The sequence below is a fragment of the Halichoeres trimaculatus genome, unplaced genomic scaffold, assembly GCF_033239565.1.
Source record: "Halichoeres trimaculatus isolate MK-OKI-2021-1 unplaced genomic scaffold, fHalTri1.1 fHalTri1_scaffold_19, whole genome shotgun sequence".
Lineage (NCBI taxonomy): Eukaryota > Metazoa > Chordata > Actinopteri > Labriformes > Labridae > Halichoeres > Halichoeres trimaculatus.
Genome location: NW_027437197.1, coordinates 8,500,476 through 8,528,022, shown reverse-complemented (window position 1 = coordinate 8,528,022; position 27,547 = coordinate 8,500,476). Strand labels below are relative to the sequence as shown.

Genomic DNA, 27,547 nt, shown 5'->3' with positions numbered 1-27,547 from the left:
CAACAGGTGCGAATTTTATACCAGTGCAAAGAAAAAAAGGCTTGCAAAGTCACAGTTTTAATAAAGTGTGAAAGTGCATACAACAATGATAAGAGTTTAATATTTTTATATTTACAGCCTCCATACCCTGATAACACTTCATTAGCCTGTGTCTATAGTACACACACATAGTCTGTATGTGTGAAAATCTCTCCTTAAGGAGCAACAAATTCTGTTTTTCTTCTGCTTCCTTTTCTGTATAACTTTCCTTTTTTAAATGACTTTAATGTGAAAAATTTCCACCCTATGGTTGTGTATTATGAAGACAAAGTGAAATCAAAATGTCAAAGCGCGCCTTTTAAGCCCACACTAACATTTAGAATTAAACCTCTCTAAATGTCTTTCGCTGCCAGAAGAGTCTCCTGAAAGCTGTGGTGGCCTGCAGACCCCTCATTGGCCTGACGTCAACACCATAATACCCATTTCTCTTTTTCTTACCAGAAAGCCTTTTACAGGCTTGCTGTATAAATATCTGGCTAAACAGGAGCCTGAAACTCTTTGTAATATGTTAAATGAGTGTTCCTGCACAAGTACCATGGACCAGCCAAGGATGTGTGCTTCGCGTGATCATAAACTCAGAGATTGTGCTTGTATGGCAAAAAAGAAAAATAGAAGTTACACAGAACAGTTAAATAAACCTGGGCTATGTTCAGTGATGGCTGCTTGTCATGTGTTGTTTTTTTCTGTTTTAACAGTCACTGCAGAAATAAAGAGAGACAGCTAAACTTGCGAGTCTTCTTTGACCTCTTTTTCTTACAAACAGACTTTTAAAACGTGTCCCCTGAGGCTGCGAGACTTTTGGCTTTTGCAGAGGACCAATCTTTTTGATGATGAAAGAATCTCACTTTGGGAAAAGTGAAATGAGATTTTGAAGTCAAGATTTGAATTCTAATAATCAAAAAGCATCAGGATGAACCCTCCTGAGAATCCCTTGGCTTCACTTACAAGTAAAGCTTGTGAACCCAATCTTTTAGGAACAAAAAACAGGAAGTCCTGCCCTTCAAAAGGTGATAGATAAACTCTTTAGCACACTGAAGTTTGGCTACTGCATATAGTTTATGTATTCATTGTGCAAACATGCCCCTTGGCTCAAAACTTAAATCTTGGCAGAGAGTTGAGGCCTGGAAACACCGGACTCACTGCTGCCAAACTGAGAGACAAAAGATTTCCTGCAAAACTATTGTTCTCCGGATACTTTCAGGGCTGTGAAAGTGGTTACAATGTGGAGAAAATGCCACATTTTTCCGCCATTGTTGGGGACACTTGTGTGGGAAAAGCTCCAGCGTTCACAAGAGGGCTGGAACAGAGAGTGTACACGAGTGTTTGAGTTAGAGAGCTTGTTGCTCATACAACAGCAACGCTAAAACCAGTTAAGCCATTACTGGAATGTCTCCAAAGTGAACTTTATCAGCCTTTAAAACCAGTCACTGTTGAATTTTAATAAACGCTCAGGTTTGTATCCAACTGTCAACATGTATTGAAGCAAATGTGAAGAGCACAAGAGATGGAGTGTGATCCAACTGACCAATGATAGGGCTTCCAGAGCTTGCATACTGTAACATGCATACTGTATAATGTAATGTATGTTTTGATGTCCATAATAAACCTGCAGCTATACAGCATGAGATAAACAGATGTTTGCAGCCATAAACCCACCCCCCAATGCCTCATAACCACAAGCCTAAGGTAGCATAACAACAGCAGGTAATGTAACAATGGCTAACTGCTAATTGCTATAACGAGGAGCTCACAGCTAGCCACAGATGGTGTCTGTGAAGGCACGACTTACAGGTAATTTCATAGTAGAGTAGGAAACTGTGTGAAAAGTAACAGCCAAAAGCTATGTCTAACTTAATATCACCGGGAAAGCAGCCAAAACAAACCGTCTGAGGCAGAGGCTGAAAAGTGCTGAAATGAGGGTTTTCTCAGACGGCAGAATAAGATAGCAACGAAAGAAAGAACAGAAAGTAAGAAGTAAATTTAACTTAGGATAACACAAAGCTTCTTTATAGTTGTCCCAGGTTGATATAACGAAAGTTGAAAAGGGGTACAGTAAGTTTTCTCCATGGATTACGTCAGTCATGCAGACGAGATCAAAAGTATTAGGAAAAAGAGAAATGAAACAAGGACTTACTTATCTGTCGGAAAGATCTCAAAAAAGCTTCACAAGAATTAAAACTGATGAGGAAAACTCTCATTTGGTGTTAATAAATCCCCTACTGATCAGTTGAAATGCTTTCCTTATCTGTGTGTGTTTTAATGACAGCAACCTGCATACAGCAGCATTGTGTTGGTATCCCTAAAGCCCCATTTCCACTAAACGGTTCAGTTTGGTGCATGCACAGCATGCATTTTACAGTCTTTCCCTAAATAATCAAGATGAGCTGTCCCACTTTCTAGGACCCTTCCATAGAGGTGCCAGACTAAGGCCATGTCGACACGTAGCCTGGAATTTTTTTTCCAGATGTGAAACCCATGCTATCCAATCAGAATGAGCCCCTGTCATTCAGCTGTGACATTTGAGAAACAAAAACTCAGTTTACCAGCGTCTACATGAAACCATGAAACCAGAATTTTTCAAAATCTTCACTTTGGCTGGAGTTTTCAGAAAACATCGTTTTTGGAGGCGTAAAGCAGCATTTTCGTGTAGACGACAGAGGTAAACATATAAACGTTTTCCAAATACCCGGCTACATGTGAACATGGCCATAACCAATCTGATCCCAGAAGGTGGAGCTACAATAAGTAAGGGGTAAGTGATGATTCTTCCGACCAATCAACGGTCTGCAGTGTTGTAGTTCCACCTTCCAAGAGCGTATCAGTTCAGTCTGGCACCCATACGAAAGGGTCCAAAAAAGTGGGACGGCTCGTCTCGGTTACTTAAGGATCTAACCCCGGATAAGTCAGTGGAAACGCAGTAAAATGAGCACCATACTGAGACAAACCGAACAGTCTGCTGTGGAAATGCGGCTTTTGTATCAAAGAGCCACATGCTAATCACAAAGAAGGCGAATTACTGGATGTCTCCCATCTTTGTTAACTGTGTCGGGTTTTTCTTTTTCGTTGGATTCATTACAGGGGTATGCTGTGTTGCGCTTCTACACTGCTGTTATTTAACTGATGCAGCAATGGGCATCTGGCTTACATGTCACTTACCACGAGGGGGCATGGTTGGCTGTGGAAACGCAACCAGGACCAGGCTTAACCGAGCCAACCAGTACTAAACCGTACTGATCTAAACCAGACTGCTTGGTGGAAACGGGGACTGTTTATCAGAGCTTTGTCACAGCAAAAAAAAAAAAAAAAAAAAGAACCCTGATATCTTCTGGTATCTGCCACCTTTAGCACGGGATAAACTAGGTAAAATAAAAACATTCTGGTCTATGTTCTATTCTGAATATCAATGCTGGATATCAACATTTCAAGTGAAACGATCAGGTGCTTTTTGTTCACAGTTTGACTCGTTGTGTTCAGGACTCCATGCGATGTCGCTGATGATATATTGAAGGGAACATTAACGGTAACAACTGTGCTAAGAAGAAGTCCACAGTGATAAAAACCCCCAAAAAAGTCAGCAGGATGTCGGATGAAAGTGAGAAACTGGTACTTTCAAAACACAAAAAGAAGAAAGAAAAAGCAGTTCCAGCTTTGTATGCTGCGATAAAAAGAAAAGGTAAAGGAGGCTCTAAAGTCTGAAGCGAGAACTCACCTGTGACAGCTGGACTTCACACACTCTGGAGTCCTGCAGGGGGATTACTGCTCATTGTATTGATGTGTGAGAAATGTATCTCTGTGTGCTACAGAACAGCGTGATGCAGAAGACATACAGCGGTGCTCATATAGCAGAGTTTTCACTGGAGGCGAAAAAGAAATGGAAGCTGACAGAACCTGCAACAGCTGCAAAAACTGGAGTCTGTTTTATTGTTGAAACATCAAACCTAAACAGGTATACATTCTCCAGCTGGACAGAAAACATGTCTTAATTTCTTAATGTGTCTTTTGCACTAATTTTACAACCATTGGGTTTGTAGTGGTGTATCACTGGAGGATTGTTTAGCAGTAGGATGGTTATCCCAGTGTTGCCTCAGTGTGTATCACTATTATGAGGGACCACATCATTCACCTGGTGATTCCCACCCCTATGAAAACCCTTTCATGAGGAATCAATGAGGAGAAAAACAGCTCTGTCTGCTAAAATGATGTTTTGTTTCTACTCCACCTCTTTCAGTCCTCACCTGTGTTCATTAACATGTCCCCGCTGTCGGCTTCACTCAGACCGTCTCTGTATTTGATCAATTTTACACCCACCATCATCCAGACAGAGGTCACAGTAGGTGTAGATCACCCAGAATGCACTGGGTCTGCTGATGCTGATTAGAATAAAAACATGTAAATTTGTCCTCGCTCATCAGGGGGCTCGCTGTTTGTGCTCGGGAAACAGAGACGAGACCTGGGTGCTAATGCTTTATGTCGTGCGCTTCCTTTAACAAATAATTTGGTCAAAATGCTGAAACCAAAAGTGGCGTGATAGAAAAAGACAAAGTTATTCAGAACTCAGAAGAGCAGCCTTCTTGAGGTTTACACCTTGATCTTTGAATAACCTTCAAATAAAAGCTTCTTAATGGCTCTGTCTCTCTGGGAAAGTTCAAAGCTTTATAAATTGAGTGGAGTGCTAGTGCTTTCCCAAAAGTGGATTTGTGCTCTGTGTTTGTTTCTCCTCTGGTTTTTAAATGTGATGTTTGTTTTTGTGTTTGTTTCGTAAGCAGGGCCTGAGTGGTTCTAAGGAGCCCTGGACGAGCATTTAACTTTTTTGAAGGTTGATCTCTGGAAACTTTTTGGAGATTCCAGATGCTTTGCATGGTCATTGGGACCAAAAAAGTATGAAGTAACTTTGAGACATCCTTGCATACATGGGTCATGGCTGTTTGCCACCTCCAACCACAGCTTGTTCTGGTGAAAATCAGGTTGTACTTCACCATCAAGCTCGCCAGGACTGATACAAGGTGATCAAGTGAGCTGTTGATCCAAAAGAGCCAAATCTGTGATTATATCCTCCTGACTACCAGGAAAAAAAAATATTGTCCAATCACAAAGTTTTTATGATTCGCCAATCTTTGTGAGGTCATTAGAATACTAAATACATTTTTTTGGAAAAAACTATATATTTTTTTTTTTTCAGATATCGTGTCTACTACAGAGGACATCGGAACGCCGAACATGTGAAACCGAACCTTGATGGCAATCATTTAGTGCCAAAGAAAATAGCAAAAAGTGGATATAAGAACGAGTTTAACTATCCATTTTCCTTTTTGTTTTGCTTTTTTGTGCTTATTTGGTTCCCCTTCTTAGAAACACGAAGGAAAACCTTCACTTTGTGAACATTAAATATGTTTTGCCCTTGCAGCCGGATCTGCGACATCTTGCTACATATGTTTTTGTCTCCATTTCTGGAAGATGGATGGCATGTTGGTGTTGTACTCAGCAATCGCAAGGGGCCTTGACACCTGGACAAAGCTTCTGTCTTTCTTTGACCTTTTTTACAATACAAACTGAAGGTGTACTTTGGATTTTTGCTCCACATTTGACACCAACTGGACTTAGATGTGGACCGTTCTGTCATCTGACATCTGCTTGCCCTGCCTGAGTTTCATCCTCAGAGCTCTCTGGATCATCTTCCTCTGCCTCTGCATCTTGATCTTCTCCATCAGACAACTCAATATCTGAGTTTCTATCAACAACTGCAGTAAAATTCTCTCTGCTTCTGAGAATGAGCCTCTTTCTTGCCATTTGAAAAAAAAAAAACTGAACAAAATGAAGTAAATAACTACTGATGTCCACTACAGAGGACAATTTTTAAACACTTAATTACAATGCTAAAATACAGTAAAAAATATTCAGACAATGGTTAAATGTGTTGTTAAGAGTCCCATATAAAATATGCCACCAAAATTTCAAGCCAAAATTTGCATATTAAAAAGTTTTATACACTTACTTTTCCTCCATCCATCCATTTTCTATACTGCTTATCCTGTTTAGGGTCGCGGGTGGCTGGAGCCTATCCCAGCAATCATTGGGCGAGAGGCAGGGTACACCCTGGACTGGTCGCCAGTCAATCGCAGGGCTGACACATAGACAGACAACCATGCACGCACACACTCACACCTAGGGACAATTTGGTGTGACCAATTAACCTGGTAAGCATGTTTTTGGACTGTGGGAGGAAGCCAGAGTACCCGGAGAGAACCCACGCATGCACGGGGAGAACATGCAAACTCCACACAGAAAGACCCACCGGCCGAGGTGGGGATTTGAACCGGTGACCTTCTTGCTGTGAGGCTGCAGCGCTAACCGTTGCACCACCGTGCAGCCCCACTTACTTTTCCTCTTCCCATAAAATGCACTTGCACTGATGGACGCCATTTTCCTTTATGAAAAAGAGAAAGGTACCAAAGCCCCACCCTTTAACATTTGGTATCATTGAAAAGCCCAAAATCTCCTCTGTAGATGGCATGAGGAGTTTATTCAGTAGTGTGAAGTAATTGGAAGATATTCAGGTTAAGAAATGTCCTCCACAGAGGACAAATTTAAACTACTGGTAGTCAGGAGGATATTTCTGGTGCAGGATCTTCCAAAAGTTTCAAAAAAGCTTGATTTCATAATAATATCCAAATATGAACCGACAATCTCTTTTATTATTGTGAAAGTATCAGTGTGCTACCTTTGCCAAGTTTTGCTTCAGAGAAGTTTTCAAGGGGCTTTATGGTTCAATCAATGTTAAATAAACTTCAAAGAAAGTTTAGTTTGGCCGATTGGTTTGAAGGTCTACATGCTGAAGAAAAGAAATGATATTAGAAATGAAAGACTTTAAGCAGCAGAAAATTGAACTCTCTGTCTTCAAAGTTTGTACAAAAGATAAAAAAAAAAACCAAGGTCCAAGAAGTTGACAAAAGACTCAAGTTCTCAAAGCACAGAATCAACCTGAAGTGGCTCATAATAAAGAGTCTCTAGAGATAGAAGCAATACGGAGAAAAAGGGAGTTTGAGGTGCTTGTGTTAGAGTGAAGGCAGCTCAAAGCTCTCTAAAAGATAAAGTCTTTCTCTGTTAAAGTCAAGGACAAAGTAAAAGGGAACAGCAAAGGTTTTAAACAGATCTTATACTTTAAGATGCTTGGAGTTTGCAACTTTCTATTGTGGGTTCATTTCTGCAGCAGCAAAGGGATGATGGGTAATGGTGCCTTTAATGCATGTCAGCTATGGATCAAAGTGATAAAGAAAATTTAGTGCAGGCTTTTACTCACATATTTAAGTATCATTTTCTCGTTGTTTTTCACTTCCTGATGGGCAGAGCTTGATGAGCCTCAGCCCAGCAAGAAGAGGGATGGCTGGTGAGGGAAATTTGCGCCCCATTCAAACACAATCCATCTAACACACTGAGAAAGTTTGTAACAGGATAAAAACAAAGTCTAATTTTAGTTCAACTTTTTCTAAAAGTGTTGTTGAAGGATGTTACCAGAGAAATAAGTACACAGTCACCATTAAACATCCAGGCCTGAGGCAGCAGGTTGTTTCCTCCCTCTCTGTGTGAGACTTAACCAGGCCATGACCTCGCTGCTCAGGGTTCGCCTCAGATTCAGTCCGCCAGCTGTTCCTGTCATTGTTATTTTCTCTTCGAAACACAGCGGCGCTCTAACATTGACTGTGCTGAGAATTAAAGACAGGGAGACGTCTGAAAAATCAAATGGTGCTGGGATGACACTATCCCACAGCCATCATTGAATGATTGCAACTGAGAGTCTACTTTAATAGTGTTAAAGAAGAAATCAATCAGTCATGAAACCTGCATACAGATGGTTCAAATTAAAGCTAAACCAAATTTTCCTTTTTATATTTCACTTAATAACGCAACACAGGAGGAAGTTGAGAGGGGTGGTCAATTCAGTTTTCTTTAAGCATAGAAAAGGTCTTTTTGAATCATTTAAGAGCTGTGCATTAAAGATTTAAAATCAACACTCATTTGAGATATCTGATAAAGAATTAAAGAATTGTAGGGCCTCATCTGGACAAAGCAGAACTACTAAGAACTAAGTACTGTTCCAAGTGTCTGGTCTGACATCTACCCCTCAACCAGCGGTAATAGGAATTAAAACTGCAATTCGTGAGATCTCACTCTTGTTTACCTTTCGAGATCATAAAATATCTTCAATTCTGTTTCATAACCTGCTAAAAACTCCTCACTAGAGCTTTAAAGTGAGTAGTTTAAGTACATACGATGAGTGGAGACAGAAAGGTTGATGATATACTTCATTTGTCCACCTCTGTGTGAGTCAGAGAGCTGGCTGGGCCACCCTGGTCAAACACATCCAAACCAGCCTCTTAAAGCACATACTCCACATGACTAGACATTTCTCTTGACCTCACCGAGTGGTTTTAGTGTCTAAACTTAGCCAAAATCACTGTTTTTGTTTGGTAATGCACCAAATTGTAGAAAATGTAAGAGAGGAATAAACACTTTGTTTGCCCTTAACCCTGACACTGACTACTTTAACATTATGGAGTTTGTGTTGTCATCCTGAACTGCTCACAGTTTCACAGACATGTAGAAATTCTTTTTGTTTGATGACTCTATCATAGGCGTCAGTTTGGGTGGAGACAGGAGGGATACAAAATTTCAACGCTTCTGAACACACCATCCAAATGGTACCAAGAGTTTCAAAAAGACGCAGCAGACAAAAACAGGCAGTGCTGCTGCTCTACATTCACATCTGTGCCGAGTTTCAAGAGCGTTCCGACTGGGTGCCCTTTCCTCTGATAATACCTCTGGTGGTCCCAGTGACCCTAAGTATATTTATCGAAATCATGCCGATGGTGGCTGGCGGAGCTGTCGTTTTCAGTCCGAATGACATTTCGTGGAAATGACAATAAATGCAAATACAGGCGTAATCCCACAGTGGAAATTCAAGGGTGGGGACCCTAGTACCAAATGCCAGGCGATGAGGGTGGAACGAATGCCTGGAGACATTTAAAATTGGAATTATGAACCAAAATGTGAAAATACCTACGAGGTACGTACCAGAATGGAAATCCAACTTTTTGTAACCTGAGCGCCAGGGATTGGAAAAATGTCTAACAGACAAGAACACGAATCCCAACGGTATTGCATGTCAGAAATTAGCATTCTTGATAGAGTTGAGTGTTTATGTGCTGTTCCTAATCTGTAAATCCTGTTGCATGTGATGTATTTGACATGCTGATTTTAACATGAAGCATAATATTGTTACATTTTTGTGCTGATCCACCTCTCAGGTTTCTTAAAAACACATTTTGACAAAACAGTCTTGAAGAAAAGAAGGTTGCAGGGATGAAAATATGTTGTTGCAATAATACATTTCTATTTTTTAGCCTTTCAAGACAGGGACAGTAGTCTTTCACAACACCCCCCTCACGCTGTCTTGCTTTGACGGCTCCTGTTTACTTTCACAACTAGCTGTTAAGTATAAGGGAAAAACCTGTCTTTTCAACAACTTGAGTCTCCGTGGTGAAGAATGCAGCTTCTTATACACATTTTACATTATTTTGAAGAGTTAAAAGCCGTAGGAAGCATTTTCTCAGCTCTTGAATCCTTGATTCAATGTGTAACTATCTTTAAAGGCCACACTCATTTCCACCTACACAGATTTCATGCTATTATCACTTCTTTGCTAAACACTTTTTACCACTCCACCTACACGCTACAACAAATTTGGACTGTGGCATATTTGAATGAGCCACCACAAATAGTTGCTACCTTGTTTTTTTTTTTTTAGTATATTTGTGGTTTTGTTTTTAAGGAAACAAAAATGATGCTTACACGCCCACTGCAGAGTACCTGCAACCGTTGCAAAGTGTTGGTGCAAAAAAAAGGCCCTGCACCAAAAAAAAAAATTGCAATCACAGATAGGATTTTGCCTATTTAGGTTTTTCTGAAGGATTATTTTTAAACATAAAAGCTAATTCTCAGTAGTAAAAAAAAATAACCAGGAGTTTTAATTTGTTTTTGTCTTTTGTACCCAACTACAGCTTGAATCTTTATTATGAGCTGTTTCAAATTACTCTCCTCTCCTCTGCGTTTTTTTAAAACTGCTAAGACATACTCCAAGTATGATAAAGCTTATGGTCTTTACTGCAGACTCCGCAGAGAGTTTCCAAGCATTACTCTTCAAAACCTGACAACTAAATAAGACGCAGACATATGGCAGGTCCATATGGAAACACGCTGATGGACATAAAGCAAGCTACAGCAAAAACAGAGAACACCTGGGGCCTGCAAACACTTCAAGTAGACTAGATTAGAATCCGTGGATTAGAGCTGGAGCCATTTCAGGTCAGTTTATGTTTCTCCGATATTTGTTTTGAACAAGTGTGACAAAATGAATAGAAATAAAAGCAGCAGCATTCAGGCATTCATGACTCCAAACTTGAGCTTTGGATTTGTCTAAACTCTATCGCAGCCAGAACTTTTTTTTGTCACCAGAACTCAGCTGGTATTTCTGCACTTCAGGATTAAAGGCTTCCTACCAGCACTCTGTGATACATTCACACCTATTCATTTCACAGCACAGCGGGCTATGAGGCACATTTGGTCCTGACACAATCTGCCTGACATGACTTCCTCAGACTGTACTTCATCAGACAGATACATCTTCACTGCACTCATCTCTCTCTCAAGGCGGTGAACAAAGAGAAACTTCTCCGTAACTGTATTAAAAGAAAAACAGTAAAACTTTCTTCTTTAATGAACTCGCTAAATAGCATTTAAATGGCATCGCCTCCTGGATGGCTTCTTCTTTTTTTTATCAGACAGTACACAAACAAAACAAATAACAAACGGCAAACTCAGCATGTGAATGAACTCATCAATCTTTGTGATTGTTTTTCACAAAAGAGGAACATTAAGATTTTGGAACCATAAATCATCAAGTGAGAGAAGCTTTGTGCAGCACTGTACCTCTCACATCTTTACTCCTTAGCCTTGGGTGAATCTTTGAGTCTTCTCTGAATAAAACCAACATCTGTGCTGTTTGCAGGAAAAGCTGCTTGATTTCTTTAAGCGGCGAGCCCTTGTGCAGCGACAAGGACTCTATAGAACCCATTAATGCAAGTGTGATTTGCATGGCTGAACAAATAACAGGCTGTATCATGTTGCATTTTCCCTCTAAGGGACAAATAAACATCTCCAGGGGGAGCACTCTTATGCAAATGAGTGGCAGATATGTCTCAACCACAAAGCAAATTAGCGACACATCTATCATCACATATTCCTCAGTGAGGCCCTGGAATGAGAGACGTACTCAGAGAGGAGCGTATACATTGAGATCAGCTGGCAGAGCTCTATAATTTATAGACTCAGCAAGTCCAGAGCCAACGCAATCATTCTTATGAGACTGATTCAAGCGATCTATCACCACGAGGCGAGCCAGTCCCGAGCAGTTTTTAAAGGCTGTTTGTGTGATAGATCTTGGGAACAGGGGGACGCCTCGCAGGTTCAATAACCTGCAGGCTGAGTTGTTGAGAATTTCAGGGTGCTGAGCTGAGTTACGGAGGTCAGAGCGATCAGGGCAGGCTGAGAGGCTGCAAACAATGCTGGGCCTTTTTTTTTTTTTATAGCTGTAATCAAACAGCGATAGAGAGGTGAAACTGACTGGTACATTAAAAACATTAGGTAAAACATTTGTTATTCAATATTCTGCCTATACAGAAAAGTATTTGTGTTTTAATTTAACGATATATGCGTCTAACAGTGAATTTTTGAACATATATGAAGGATAAAAGAATCTATTAGTGGAAAAAAGTAGTTTGTGTTGTTGTAGTCAAGCTGAATGTGATCTGGTTTTCACACAGTTTATCTTAATTTGAAACTCACTGGGTGTTTTTAGGTGGTTGCCATGCACAACTTCCTGTCTCACTGGATCTTCTCTACAGTGAATTGAAGCATCCGGCATCAAACGAAAACAGGATTAGCTGCAACCTGCTGGACTGCAACGGAGCAGATCTAGTGTAAGTTGAAAACACTGAATTAGAAAACCTATCTGATCTGGGGGCATGACAAAATTGAGACAGATTGAAGATGCATCTGGTGTATTTCACAAATGACTCTAAAAATCAAACATTATTTAACCTAGACTGAACAACAACACTTAACTACAGGTCGATTTGGCTGCACACACTTCAGAGGTTGTGCACTGAGTCTTTATTTTGCATAGAAAAGACTTAAATATTTAGTTTGAATTAGGGATGGGTATCGAATTAAGTACTTTTATCAGTGTTGGGTGTAACGAGTTACAAAGTAACTACTACTGTACTACTGAAAACATGGTATTGAAACGTGGTTCCTTTTTCAGTTGGGTACAGCATTACTTTTCCCAGGGTCCGATTTGACAGCAACAGTGCCTTCAAATGTGCACATGCGTAATAGTCACGGGCTTTCGGTCATCGTGGCATTGTTTTTTTTCTTGTCAAGTGCTCTGTGGCACTTTTTAGAATAAAGAGCACAAGATGTCTTCCATAGTAAAACTTTATGTAGGCCTATACTCATTTAGGAAATTATGGCCCTTTTCCACTATCACGCCTTAGCCCTACTCTACTCGGCCCAACTCTACACAATTTGCACCGTGTTTCCACTAGCCCGGTTCTTTGACCACCGGAGGGCGGGGTTGCCATAAAACAGCTGGGCGACATTGCACCCATGTCATTTTGAGCGCGACACAACAATCGCAAACAATGGAGGGCTTGGAGGAAATAGTGTACTTGCTGCTCGGTCTGTGGCTTTTTGTCACAAACCGAATGAAAGAAGAAAGCAGAAGAAGGCTGCAGTCGGCGAGAAGAAATACAGTTAAAAGTACAGGAGAGTTTTGGAAGCTGTACAACAGTATAAAGCTGAGGACAAGAGCAATAGAGCTGCAAAGAATAGACGTATGATGGTAAGCTAAAGGTTGCTACTGCTAGCGTGCTAGCTCGTAATGAATTGTAGTATTCTAATGGCAATAAGATCTTGGAAGTAACAAAAGATCTGTAAATGGGGTTCTGCCCAGAGTAAGATAAAAGTAACGAGTCATGTAAAAAGTTTCTTTCCATAGAAGGTAACTAAGTAAAGTAAGGGTCTACTTTTTCAAGAAGTAACCTGTAACGAGCATACACTACTTTTTATAAGTAAACTTCCCACATACTGACTTTTATAGGCACCAACTAAATTCTGTCTTAGTACCAAGTACCGATTCATTTCAAATCAAAAGGTACCATGTTAAGGTAACTTAACGCCTCCTTGTGACTACGAGGGTATGGAAGAGTAGGCAATTTTCCATGCTGGACATAAACACAGAATGAAGATGTGAAATTGAAAAGTTGAGATTTTATCATCAAACAAATTAATATGTATTACTACATAAACACACACAAAAGTACCAAAATTTGGCACCATTGAGTACTGATACCGATTGCCAGGTACCGGGTATCGTAACTGTATTGTTTCAAATGTAAAAGGTAGCCTAAGTTGAGTGCAATTTTTGAACTCATCGGAAAAAAAAACAAACAAAGCTAGAAAAAGAAACTTTATTTTTACAGCTTTTACAGTGAAGTTTTCTCATACACATCAGCTATTTAAAGTAAAGTCCTTGTTCATATCAACTTTCAAACTGCTCTTCACAGGAGCTGAACTTCTATAACAATGACGGCTGCTTTTGTACATCACACAGGATTTTTTATTTTGCTATCTTTAAGTACAGAAAAATGACCAGAGCTAGCACACTGCCACAGTCAGCTGACCTGTAGGATTGAGAGTGCTGCTCTGTGTGTGCTAAGAGTTCATTATTCCAGCTGCTGTTGCCTTATCTGTTTGGCAATCCTCTTGTGGTTTCAGAAGAAATGTGTTCATGGCTCAACATCTCTCTCTGTAAGCCTCAAGTCTTGTAGTAGATACTTTTCCAGATTTTGTTTGATTAAGATTGCATTCTTTGTTAGTTTTATGGTATTCTGCCAAAAAGTTCATCCAGGAAGCTCCTGCTCTTGTTTTATTAGAGGGATGTAGCACAGTGCAATGATGGTGAAAGGTCAGCCAGCCCTTGACCCCCAAATGTTTCTGATTGATGGATGCCTGACAAAAGCAAGCGTGATAGCCGTCTCTTATTTTCTACCCAACTGCTGGATGAAAGCCAGGATTTAGGAAGGCGTCCGTCCTACACTCTGAAAAATGAGAGTCAAAGCAGGACATCGCCTCAGTTTGTGGGACGAGGAACGAGTGTTAAAAATACTGTGTGGTCCCACACAAAGCAGGACACCTGGTCATCGTAGGTTTGTGAGAAAGATCCCTTCAGGATGCACACTGACCCTAAAAAGTGAAAGGAACTTTTCCAAAGCAGGAAAAACATTTGTAGAGGAAAAAACGCAGCAACTTATCCTGCAGGACACAAGGTTGCATGTCCTGCTGCTTTTATCTCAGGTGTTATGTGACAGTGTGTTACAGAAATGTTATGCTAAACCTCATGAATACCAAAGTCACACTACAAGACTACAAACTAGTAAAGATTTGTGTCGGCTGTAAACTCACAACTCTAGCTTCTTGCAAGATAAAATCACTATTTTCGTCTGCAGAGTCTGGTGGCTGTGGGGAGAGTGATGTAACATCAGTTTTGTGGAGTATAAAAAGAAGTCTAACACTTACAAAATGGTCTATTTCTGTAGACACACAGAAAATAATCTGAATATATTGGAGGCAAAAAACAAACATGTTCAAAGATATATTTGATCCTGTGTTTTTGTCCAAATGAGATCATGATGCAACAATTACAGCCAGATTTACAGCTGAAGTAAACTGAAGAGGCTCAAAAACTTTCTGTAAATACATGAAAGGATTAAAAAAAAAAAGGCCAAGTTCATGTGTATATACTTTCCAAGTCGAGCCAGTCCTGAGCAGTCCTAAAGGCTGTTTGTGTGATATATCTTTGGAACAGGGGGACGCCTCGCAGATTCAATAACCTGCAGGCTGAGTTGTTGAGAATTTCAGGGTGCTGAGCTGAGTTACGGAGGCGAGAAAGATCAGGGCTGGCTGAGAGATTGCAAACAATGCTCGTCTTCTTTCCAGTGATGGGAAAAAAAAACACGGCATAGAAATGTCTCCGCAAGGTGAAGTATAAATGAAAGTGAAGTATTTCTGAATTCAATATGTGTTTACGAAGACCAGTAGTGCTGTCTTTCTTTGCATGAACTCTGTGTATAGTTTGATAGTCTGATGCTTTTTAGCACTAAAAACACGATGCAACACAGAGCAAACAGCAGGAATCCAGCCAGAATCACACAAACTTCTGCTGGTTTGTCTCCAAACTTCTAAACTGAGGGCAAATACTGAAGAACTGACACGTTAAATTGTTAAACAGCATCACTGAGGTTTCACAACGAACTGGCCTTTTCCAAACTCAGGAACCGACACCATCCTCGTTACTTCTCTTTAAAATCTGAGTCTCTTTCACGTCCACTGCTACATGAAAACTTGTCAGAGTGCTTTATCTGAAATGAGTCGCTCTTTGAGCTGGATCAAAGAACGTCAGTGTGTAAACTCTGAATATATCTCAAGTGACAAAAGTGCTCTATTTTTAAAAACAGGAGGTTTTTATGGACTATATGACAGACTATCCTCTGTGCTTTATCTGCACTTTCATTTCATCATCATTTAGTGGAGAGGCTTTCTAACTAATGATTTTTGAGATAAGACTCACCATTGAGTACACTTAACTTCAATCAGCCAATCAGTATTGGCATGCCAGGAATGTAATTAGCCTTCAAATGTAATCTCAGTTTGCTCTTTAAATGAATGATTAGCTGAGATAAAATATGGAGCTAATGTCCTGATGTAAAACAAATGCACTGCGGAGCTTCTGACTTTTACTTTTTACTACAGCAGACTTTACACAGCTTGTTTTACATGTTTGAAAAGTGGTACTCACAGTTTTAACTTTGCTTTTTTTCATAGATCAGTGTTAGAGGATGAATAAACACTTAATCAAATCATACCCAAAAGATGAGTAAGTACAGTTATTCTCAGTGTCTGAAAGTATCTAAGGTACAATCCCCACAGAATCACACATTCTCTCAAAGTCTTGTTTTGATCCACAAACAGACATTATGCAGCTCTTTAACACCAGACTCCCTTATTTTGGGCTTTTTGCATTTATTGATAGGACAGCTGGAGAGAGGGAGAAAAATGTGGAGTAGATGGGGTATTCATGCATCAAAGGATGCAGAGAGGAGGCCAGGAGTTGTGTGTGACTGTTGCATTTAGGACTCTTTCCTTTTTCTGGCTGTATTTGCTCCTGACAAAGCAGTTTGAATTCTTGACGTTATATAATAAACACTTAGTATTTATGTCTACACTTTCTGAAACAGACAGAGCTGGATAACTCTTTAGTTCCTCAGACTTCAATAATGATGTTTCAAACTGGATTTGGGAGCTTTGAAAAGTGTGATCTCCAGGCTGCGGCACCTTTTAAGAAAAGTAATTATGATGATTCTGATACCTCAACTAAGATTTCCTGAAACACAACGGTAACTCAGATTACAGTGTTTGTGTCACGCAACAATTTAGTCCTACTTTAATGTTATACTCCCTTTCAGCAGACTGTTATGATGACCCAGTATATATTTCATATTACTGATCTTAGTTTCAAGAACATTGCTAGGATCTGGATCATACTTTAACATCTATCAAAATTATGATGACCTTGTCTTGTATAGTTTTGCAAAGCAATCCGACCATTTATCATGGAGTTATATACACATATGGTGAAAACAGCCCTAAATCACATTGATAAAGAATCCTTTAAAAAAATCCTGGATCCAGACGGTGATCCAGATCACCTCCAAAATTTAATCACTTCTTCCTTATCCCATTTTGAACATTTCCTGAAAATTTCATCTAGATCTGCCCATTAGTTTTTGGGTTATGTTGTTTAAACAGAAAAACTCTCCCAAAAACATAACCCCCATTGGCAGAGGTAATAATCATCTTGTTACTCCTACTATAACCCAGACTGGGATAATAGGTCTAGGTAAAATTTCCAGATATTACCAGCCAAAACTCAGAACTTAATTTTTAGATGTAATTTATTTGCATTTCTTTAACTTGTAATATTTTGACAGAAGATGTAACATCTCAACTTGTGAATCAAATGCTGCTGAATAATAGGAGTAAATCTCTATTTTTGCCAAAATGAGACAAAAACACGTGGTAAGATTTGAGGTTTTACTGTGAGTTCAAACTTCTGCAAAGGATCCAAAGATGTCAGGTAAAAGCCCAGACTTCAAACCTAACCGTGATTTATGCAAAGCTGCTCTGTTGGAACCCCAGACTAAAAAACATATAGAGCTGAAAATGAGCTTAATAGATCCTCTTTAAGATGTCTGGAGACCTGTGGAGCAGTAGGTATTCTTCATCCACTTATGTCTATCAGAGGAAAATAGGTCTTTTGATGTGCACCTGCTTTCACTGGCTCAACCCAATTTCCTGTGAAATTTTGCAGACAGACTGTGTCCGAGCTCTGCAGCCTCTGCAGCCTCTGCAACCTGCAAACTGAAGCTTCAGCTTCTGCAAGAAACACATTGGGCTTAAAGCTAACATCACAGTAAACCCATTCTATCAAATTCCAAAGCTTGGGGCAAGTGGTCATAATCAGTGTTACAAAGAACATCAGAACATACTGGAGGATTGTAGTCAATGTTACACCCTACCTGAAGCTGGCCCAGTGGGGCTAACAACAGTCCACAAACCGGCCGCCTTAAACCATTAAAAGGGAATTTATTGCTAACTCATATTATTGAATCAAATAATTCAACACAGAGCTAAGTTAACAAATGCATAAAAGTCCCTTTAGGCAAGGCAGCTGGGCAGCAATCCCCGAATCAAATGCCTCTTATGGCTTGAAGCAGTCGTGAGCTCTTAAAAGCTGAGGGCCAGGTGTGCCTCGTTATCAATCAGCGACCTCGTTATCAATCAGCGGCCTTACCTGTAAACAAACAAGAGACTCAACACAGAGAGGCACAGTCAAACATCCATGAGCAGGGCAAAATACTTTTTCCATCACCAAGGCAAGGAATTTTAATCTCACAACGCACTGAACCAAACAACATTCCTCTACCAGCTAGCTCAGAGCCAAGAGCTGCAGACACCGGGGACCACATTTTAAAATCACTGCCAGCGCCACAACATGTAAGACAGAAAGGACTGACTAAACTGACTGAATCTGAGGTCTGTGGTTGGAGACACGCTTGATTTCTACAACTGCTGTTGGTGAACTCATTTGGAAAATGATGCTGGAAAGACAGACGGGCATAATGAGGCAAATTAAATTCTCTGTAATTCAGTTACTTTTGATCATAGTCCCTATAGTAATTGAAACTAACTACTAGTTTACAGTAACTTGCTCAATAATGATACTTCAGACACCCAAGTCAAGCGACAAACAGACATGGCTAAAACCTGTGAATTCTACGTGTCAGTCACATAAAAAAAAAAAAAAACAGAAATCAAAGTTAACTTTTTTTTTATCTTAAATGCAAGACAAGAAGAGTTTCTTTAACTTAAATATCTATATTTGTGCTCCTGTATTTAGACAAACAGGCTGTTTTCTTCAGGCTGGAATGGTGAAAGTATTTAAAGACTAGAGATGAGAACGTGTAGCTGCGTCAACCCAGGACACGGTCGCACTGGCAAACTGTACCCTGCTTAAGCCCAGTTTGTTTGGCCAGTGAGACCAAAAATGTGCCGTGCTTGAGCATGGTTCACTTCATGCACAAGCACAGGGACATGATGTATGATCCATAACATATGATCACCACAACCGCTCAACAATCATTTTAAACATTAGTGGGGGTATTAGAGGGCTGTGTCGGACCAAAAAAGCTTAACATAGGACATATGTCCCTAAAGTTGTAGCAGTGCTTTCTGTGTCTCGCTGTGCTGACTCTGATGACATCGTGCTTCATGTAAACACACTTCACAGTGACGTAGGCGGGGCATGCGTAAGTGTGTGTGATACCAGCTAAAGTCTGATTTAGGGGACGTTTACACAACAACAGTCTTAGGATAAAGCGTAAAAGTCTTGTTACGTTTCGGCCAACGTTTTGGCTGACCTAAAACGCATCAACAACAGTACCATTGTTACAATTGTCGCAGACTACTGTGTTGTGTTTGTGTTGCTTAATATGCTGAATTTGCTGACTGTCTTTCTACAAAATGTTCATCTGTTACTCCACTCCTCTACTTAGTATTCTCCAATACACCAGATGATTGGCTCAACTCTACTTTGGTGGAGATCTACCAAAAGTGGCTTCTGGACAAGACAGTTATAGCACCACCTAGCATGTGGCATCCTTACTACAGCATTTTCAGTCCCTCAGCGTTTCCGTGTAAACGCAGATTTTTTTCACAAGGTTTTCACTGCGTTTTAGCATTTTTGGATGAAATGTTGCGGTGAAGTAGTGTAACCATTCGCCGTACTCTCCAGCAGGGGGACGGCACTGCAGGGGGCGATCATGCTTGAGAATGGCACATTTTGAATGGCCAGAGTGGCCGCGCCCTCAAACATAAGGTTTTATTCAAAACAAGTTTTTTTCACTTTTGTTTTCAGCTCCAGTTTTACTTTATTTTTCCATAACTTGAAAACCTTCACAATAATGTGACTTCAAACGACTTGAAAGAAGCGGTTGTTTGATTTACTTTATTATGTCATCAGCAGAAAGGATCCAGAAATTGTTTTCTCTAAAGAGGTGTTTCAGTCGTTTGCTCTTATATAAATCTCTCACAGTGACTCTCAGTCTCCTGTAGAGAGCCCTTCTGTGTAAATCCACAGTGTAACAGCACAGTTTAAGAATAATAGCACTTTTTGTCTTCCCTGACCTTGCGTTACCATCTCTGATGTTTGCCCCCCCCTCCCTTCAGTCCTCCGACAGTCCCGGTTTGTTGTGCAATCTGCATGTGGGTGGACCTGACACTTTCAAGGACCGCTGATGACACGAGCCTCGGGCAGCATCAGGCCTTGTTAAACTCAGGAGTTAGGGGCCACAAAAAACTGCTGCCTCGTCCTAATTGGATTTCTTATCTCGGCTGGCGGCATACGGACATGGCTATGATACGGAGAAAAGAGGAGGGGGGCATTTAAGAGGATAACAGAGAGCCGTTTAGACCTCAGCACCAGACGACGGGGGTCAGACATAGAGAGATTAACTTTTTTGCGCAACACAGAAGACTTTCAGAGCACTTAATCCTGGCTATGATCCCTGCTTGTTTGACTGATTTCCGACCCAGGTTCACTATGAACTGAGGGCAGAACATCAGGCAGGGCTGTAGCTGAACACCTCGGGGTGTGAAAGACTCCAAATCTTTGCATTGCACAGTAATAATGCGAGACATTTTCACACAATACACACAGACTTTGAAATCCCACGAGCAGCTCATCTGAAGGACGCTTTTTTTTATATAAGTGAAAAGACAGGCTGTGAAAGAGAAAAGTGCAGCACACAGAGATCCAGAAAATGTCTTTTTTTGCATGTAGCAGCACACCACGAATACGAGACCAAATATTCTCCAAGAACATAATTCAAGCTCTGTTTATTGTCACTGTAACACAAAGCAGAGATCATAAAAGCAATTTCCACCAGTCTGTTCCTGTTGAATATTTTGAGTTTTTATACTTGCTCAGTGCTCAGAAAGTTGAAATATATCTCTTGGAAGTTTACAGTTATGTGCAGGATATTTTGTTCTTTTATGTTCCGGCATTTGTCAGTAAATCAGACAGTAAAGAGGAAAACACATGTCCAAGTAGAATAAAATACAAGCTCTTTAACTCCATATTGAAAACATAGCTTTTGTTCTCTTTCTGTTCTTCCTTTTTCACACTCAGTCAGAAAGAAATAAAAATTAGACTTTTGTAATTGAGACACAACTGTTAGAGATTAAATTAGTATTTAAATTTATAGTCATTTGCATATATAAATACCATAAAATAGATGTATATGTGTTGGAAACATAGACTGCAAAAAATGGACATCATCTTGCTCCCCCTGGTGGCTGGCTGCAGTGTCAGTCAAAAAATCCATCTCTCCAGTCATTCCAGATGGACTGTGGTCAAACTTTGGAAAATTAATACACCTCGTAGAAATGTTTCTCACACCTGTTTGTTGTGGTGATTTGGCTGCCTTGTGTTCAAGTCCGATTTTTGGTTAAAAGTTTTGTTTTTATTGATTATAAGAGGTTAAAAACAAGGTTTTACGTCATGTTTAACAATGATTGACTACTGCCGTTCTTGTTGGGGGGTTTTCGGGGATTGTAAAATATGTTGGGAGGTAGAATCAAGAAGTGATTGGACTCTCGAAAGAAAAAAAAATATATTTTTGTCACCTGGCTCCACTCAGATTCTCTCTGAGTCCCTCATAGCCTCTTCTGCGCAGACTTTGGCTGCACATTGGCTGCCAATGGGGCATTTTGGCTTCAAAACTGTACAATGGTGAATAGCAAAGCCACACCATTCACGCTACACACAGTCTATGGTTGGAAAAAAGGGAAATAAAACTTGACACAGGATCACAGCACCTGCAGGCATTTAATAGTGGTTTGCAAAGTGTGGCTAACGCTAGCAGCGCCAGATTCACAAGCAACTTCTTACACATGACTTTGTCTCTTTTTCTTTAATCAAATAATTCAAAACTACACAGCATGACGAAATGCTATCTATTCACTTTTGCTAAATCTATGGCACAGAAAGTAGTGGCGGGCTCCATTTCATTCTGATTCTGGTGCTGACAGTGACTGTGTCTTAACCAAGCAGCAAATTTCAGCCGTGAGAAGTGAAGCCCATGCAGCTCATCGAGCGTCCGCTTGAGAATGGCTGAAGAAACATCACATACACACCCAGCCAAAAGAAGCAGGTTTTTACAGCATTAACAAATATATTTACAGGCTTATTCAACAACTGAAAAGCACATTATGTCCATATATATAAGACAGTCTATTGTTTTAACCCACAACAAACTAAACAACACGTCCTTAGTGGAGACCCTTCTGTTGTCCTCCAAGGCAATCAGCTGTTTTTGTTTACTATTGATTGACATTGATTCAAAGCAATCACCACCTCTTACATGAGCATCGCCGTCACTGTGACAGTTTGTAAATCATCTCTCTTGGTTATATATTCTGCGGAACTCTGATTCTGAAACGTCACAAAGCTGGTACGAATATCTAACCACATCAAGTAACACAACGTCTGGAGACCTTGTTATAGTCCGTCGCTGTCAAATGAATTTAAATGACCCACAAGCTTCTGAGCACTGCTGACTGTGTGTTGTATAGAGCTTAAACCACAAAGTGAAGGCATGCAGCGACTGTTAAAGACAAACACAAAGGCAGAATAAATATAAAGAACACTGAGAAGGCATTAATGAGCTCAGTGTCAAATATACTGCCTCGCTGTTGTCTAAGATGTAACAGGAGAAAAATCAATGGATCTAAATGACTGAGCTTCAAAACAACAGCGACTTTAACATTTATGGTTCTTACTTAATGCATTTTTGCAATCTGAGGGCCTAAAAACCCATCTCTTTTGTAACTACTTCCTACCATAAATAATGGGAACTCTTTGAAAGACACAACAGCCCAAGTTATAACAGTTCTGTTATTGCACATTTAAGGTTTGTACCATTTTTGTTGTGATTTGTCTGACATTGTCTTTCTGCACCTCGTGCCTGTTTAATCCATGAATCCAGTGATGTTTTAATTCAGTTTATAGATTATTCCATTTTTTATTTTTCATTGATGGCTGTCAAAGTGAAGAGAAAACATAAATCTGTGTAATACTAATGTTGGATAACACATTGCGTGCACGTTTACAACATCAGCGCTGCAGAAATAACCATGGACCAATGACAGGAAATCAATTGGATGTGGGATGGAAACAAGTTGGCTTGATGATTACTTTGAGGTCATCATGTTTGGACTCGGGTAGGAAAGCAGAAGATGCAGCAATATCCATAGAAGCAAGATATATAGCCTTACCTATTTTAGTATCAGATAAAATGTAACAATTCTTTAAACTTTGGGCAACCTGTCCAACCATTTGTCCCAAATGAAAACACACTTACAATGCAGAGCGGTTTTCTTCCAAGATCCCACCAGACAATAGACAGAAATTTGACCAGTTTATCAAACAAGAACGACAACCACTTGTTGACAGTCAACATGTACATGGAGTTACTCAGTCAACAGCGTTAGCTAAGATGTCATACTGAGGAAAGGAAAATCAGCAAGCTTACAGACTGAAGATAAAGAAGTTTGAAACTTCTCAGACATGTCAAAGTTTTAGAGTCACCAGCTTGATTCATCCTTTATCTCAAACACTTGTAATCTGAGGGCCATCCTCCCTAATCCACAGCCCAGTGCCTTTAATGGCCGCCCTCCTCTACAGCTCTATGGAAGCATCAGCTCTGCTGAACATCGGCGTCATTAACTCTTGTGAAGAGCTGGCTTCAGCGCAGGGGTCACAGAGGAGGTCCCAGATCCAGGAGCACACATGGCGGAGGGGCTATATGCAATAAGAGACGATGTTGATGAGGTGTCACAGCTCAGAAACCAGAACTGACAACCACAGGGGGAGCACAATATGCACCTGTCGCAGCTGTTTAAATGTGATCCTAACTGTCCCAAATGGGAAAAGAAAAGGGGACAAAAGAATTCAGGATATTTCAACTGATTAGTTAACAATAATTTAAGGTTTTAGCTGTCATACATGGAATATTGTGAATTATTACAGTTTTGAATGCTCTGAAAATCGTACACATTTTTTAAAGTGGTCGTGCATTGTTTCAAGTGTAATTTGTTAAGCATTTTTTTTATCACATACGTATTTATGGTAAGACAATGAACACTTTTTAAATTTATTTTTCATTTTATTTATTTATTTATCATTTTTATTTATTTATTTATTTATTTATTTATTTATTTATTTATTTATTATTTTTAATAATTTTGTTATCTGCATAGTAAAATGCCATACCAATAAAGTTATAATTTGTGTATTTATTATTCTTGTTGTTATCATTAGTGACGTGACCCGATTTTCCCCCAGGGATCAATGGATGAAGTTCTGCTTCTTGATTGAACATTTTCTATCTTTCGCCTTTGGGGTGGTTAGAAAAAGGATCGATACATTTTGCCCCAAGCTAAATTTCTCTGGTGAGACTTCGAGGTTGAAAAGTGATGCAGAACCCGCGGCAAAATCGATACGGTTGTTGAGTCACACACACATAAACACACGTATATAGACACGCACGCGCACACCACAAGGCAAGTGCGCGCGAGGCAGCCGTGCACGCACGCATACAGTTATTTCACACTTCCTCTGAGCAGGTTTTGGGGGCACTATGTGGAGACAGTGCGGATGCTGCAAAGACCTTCATTGTTCGTGACTCGAGCAGAAATCGTCACCTGTCCCTTTTCTGTTTGTGATAATCCTTAAAAACGAGCTCCTAAAGAGTCCTTGCGGCTACGCTGATATGATCCGCAGACAACAGGTTTAAATCAGAGTGATCTCTCGAGACCATGCAGAATAAAGTTAAGACACTGATGCGCCAGCTTATGGCACATAAGCTTCAGGTAATGTTTTCCAGAGCTGTGTTACATAGTGACTGACACCAGTGATGAAAAAAGACACACTTCATTTTTGTCAGCTCACATATAATGTTATGATAATAATGAGAACGACGTGAGATGAATGAAATCTCGCCAATGCGCCAATTTGTAAATCCCCATTCAATAGATTCTCAACACAGTCTGGGGATTCAGGTTCCTCACACACCAAATCCAAACAAAACACTTTCATTTAGCAGCGTTAACATTTCGTTTTCGAGGGGACGCTGACAGCTGCCATGTATGTCTTCAAACATCTCCAAAGCGCTGTGCGTCAATGCGCATCCCTGTTCACCTGCTCACCAAACCCGGACTGAAGTTTTGAACTGTCTCACAGCTGCTGCTCAAACCGAGTCACACCAAACACGAAGAACACAAAGACATTAACGATTCTTACCTTGATGGTCTTTGTAGATTGGCATTTAACTTGATGGGATACGGTGGCCGTTTGGTTCATCTTGAGACGCCGATACAGTCCTCTTATCCAAGTGAGGCAGAACGGTCTGGTAGGAAAGCAAAGCGAGTCCTCTCTACGAGCCTACAGCATGGGATGGAGAGTGTGCTCAGTCTCTGTTCGGTTCAGGCGCGCAACCGCATCTGACAGCTACTGTATGTGCACCGCGCAGCGCAGCGCGATAGGCATGTGCACAAATGACAAGGGGTGATTGGTAGCCAGGGGCGAGCGCAGAGATTTCCTAATGGGGTGGCCAGGTGATGGTAGAGGCTAAAATACAGTTTAATGAGAAGAGCTTAGCAGCAGGAATTTAAGTTTTCATGCAAATACAATGCACACATTCACAAAAAGAACCAGCTGTATGTACTTCTAACTAGGTAATAAAATGATAATAAGCCAATCACATCACAACAGGCTGTGGATAAACACAGGCGCCCTGTGTATGAGTCACCTGTTTTTTTGTACTTTATGTGAGCTAATGTGAAAAAAATCAGGTAGTTAAACATTACTTGACACTAGGGATGCATTTCACATATTAAATGATACGGTACCAATGCCTGGTACCTGGCCATCAGTATTGGTACTCAACAGTCCCAATTTTTGGTACCTGTTTATGGGGTAATGAATATTGATTTGTTCAAAAATAAATCTCGAAATTTTTCAATTAAACATATTTATTTGACAATATATAAACTTGCAATGCTGTGTTCTATTCTGGTATGGAAAATCGCCTACTCTTCCACTCTCTCACAGTCACAAGGATGCGTTTAGGTACCTAAACATGGTACTTTTTTTTTTACGTGGACCGTGAACCTTTAAAAGTACCTAATTCAGTACCCATCCGCACTTGACACAGAGCGCCTCAGTAACACAGACCCTTATAGCGATGTCGGAAAGCAGCCTATAATTCTCACTTCAAGGGTATGTAGACATACATCTGAGTGCTTCCTACAGGTATATGGTACACCTGAGCCCACTATTCTTTGGTGTATAATTAACTGAATTGAGTTCCTGTCACATCTCCCACAGCAGTCCAGTGCAAATCCCTGTGCAAATGGAGTGACTCCACAAGCTCGCTCGCACAATGAGTAATGAGGCACTTAAGACGGCGAGACAGTTATATACATGCTGGAGAATGGACAGTAATTACAAGCCTGGGGTGCAACTTTGATTCTGTTTGTAATTTAGCTTCCCACATTTCATGTTTCGTTGCCAGATAATGGAGACAAAATGGATTTTATGTTGATAATATCAGCAATTCAAATTCATGATGGTTACAGTTTAGTCTCACTGAAGACGTGACAGTGAAACCTGTCACAGATGTTGACCATAAATCTCAGTTTAAAGTAATCATGCAGCACATAATGGAGAGTAGGGTTAAAGAGTATGCTTTATACTATTGTGGATGTTCCCAGCTGATTGAAACCTCCGCAGCCACACAGCACTAATGTACATCTCATTTCAATCTTCATGTCAGCCTGAACACATGAAGTTAAATGATTAACTGCTGTCTAAAGGCAGATGACAGTGAGTACAAATACACTCTCAACATACACTCACCGGCCATTTTATTACGTACACCTTGCTAGTACCGGGTTGGACCCCCTTTTTGCCTTCAGAACTGCCTAATCCTTCATGGCATAGATTCAACAAGGCACTGGAAACATTCCTCAGAGAGTTTGGTCCATATTGACATGATAGCATCATGCAGTTGCTGCAGATTTGTTGGCTGAACATCCATGATAAGAATCTCCTGTTCCACCACATCCCAAAGGTGCTCTATTGGATTGAGATCTGGGGACTGTGGAGGCCGTTTGAGTACAGGGAACTCATTGTCATGTTGAAGAAACCAGTCTGAGATGATTCCAGCTTTATATCCTGCTGGAAGTAGCCATCAGAAGATGGGTACACTGTGCTCGTAAAGGGATGGACATGGTCAGCAACAATACTCAGGTAGGCTGTGGACTTTAAACCATGCTCAGTTGGTACTAAGGGGCCCAGAGTGTGCCGAGAAAATATCCCCCACACCATATCACCACCAGCAGCAGCCTGAGCCGTTGATACAAGGCAGGATGGATCCATGCTTTCATGTTGTTGACGCCAAATTCTGACTACCATCCGACTGTGGAGCAGAAATCCAGACTCATCAGACCAGGCAACATTTTTCCAATCTTCTATTGTCCAGTTTTGGTGAGCCTGTGTGAATTGTAGCCTCAATTTCCTGTTCTTAGCTGACAGGAGGGTCAACCGGTGTGGTCTTCTGCTGCTGTAGCCCATCTGCCTCAAGGTTGGATGTGTTATGGGTTCAGAGATGCTCTTCTGCAGACCTTGGTTGTAACCAGTGATTTTTTGAGTTAC

The 27,547-nt window shown here is 40.4% G+C and overlaps 1 protein-coding gene across 1 annotated transcript in view; it reads right to left on the bottom strand.

Moving 5' to 3' along the window:
• Window positions 1-25,335, bottom strand: part of dpp10 (dipeptidyl peptidase like 10) — a 192,789-nt gene extending 167,454 nt beyond the window's left edge. Inside the window, exon 1 of the mRNA XM_074694448.1 lies at window positions 25,133-25,335. Within this exon, the coding sequence (XP_074550549.1) occupies window positions 25,133-25,192 (60 nt within the window). The 5' untranslated portion in view covers window positions 25,193-25,335. The remainder of the gene's footprint in view (window positions 1-25,132) is intronic.
• Between the last annotated feature and the right edge of the window lie 2,212 nt (window positions 25,336-27,547).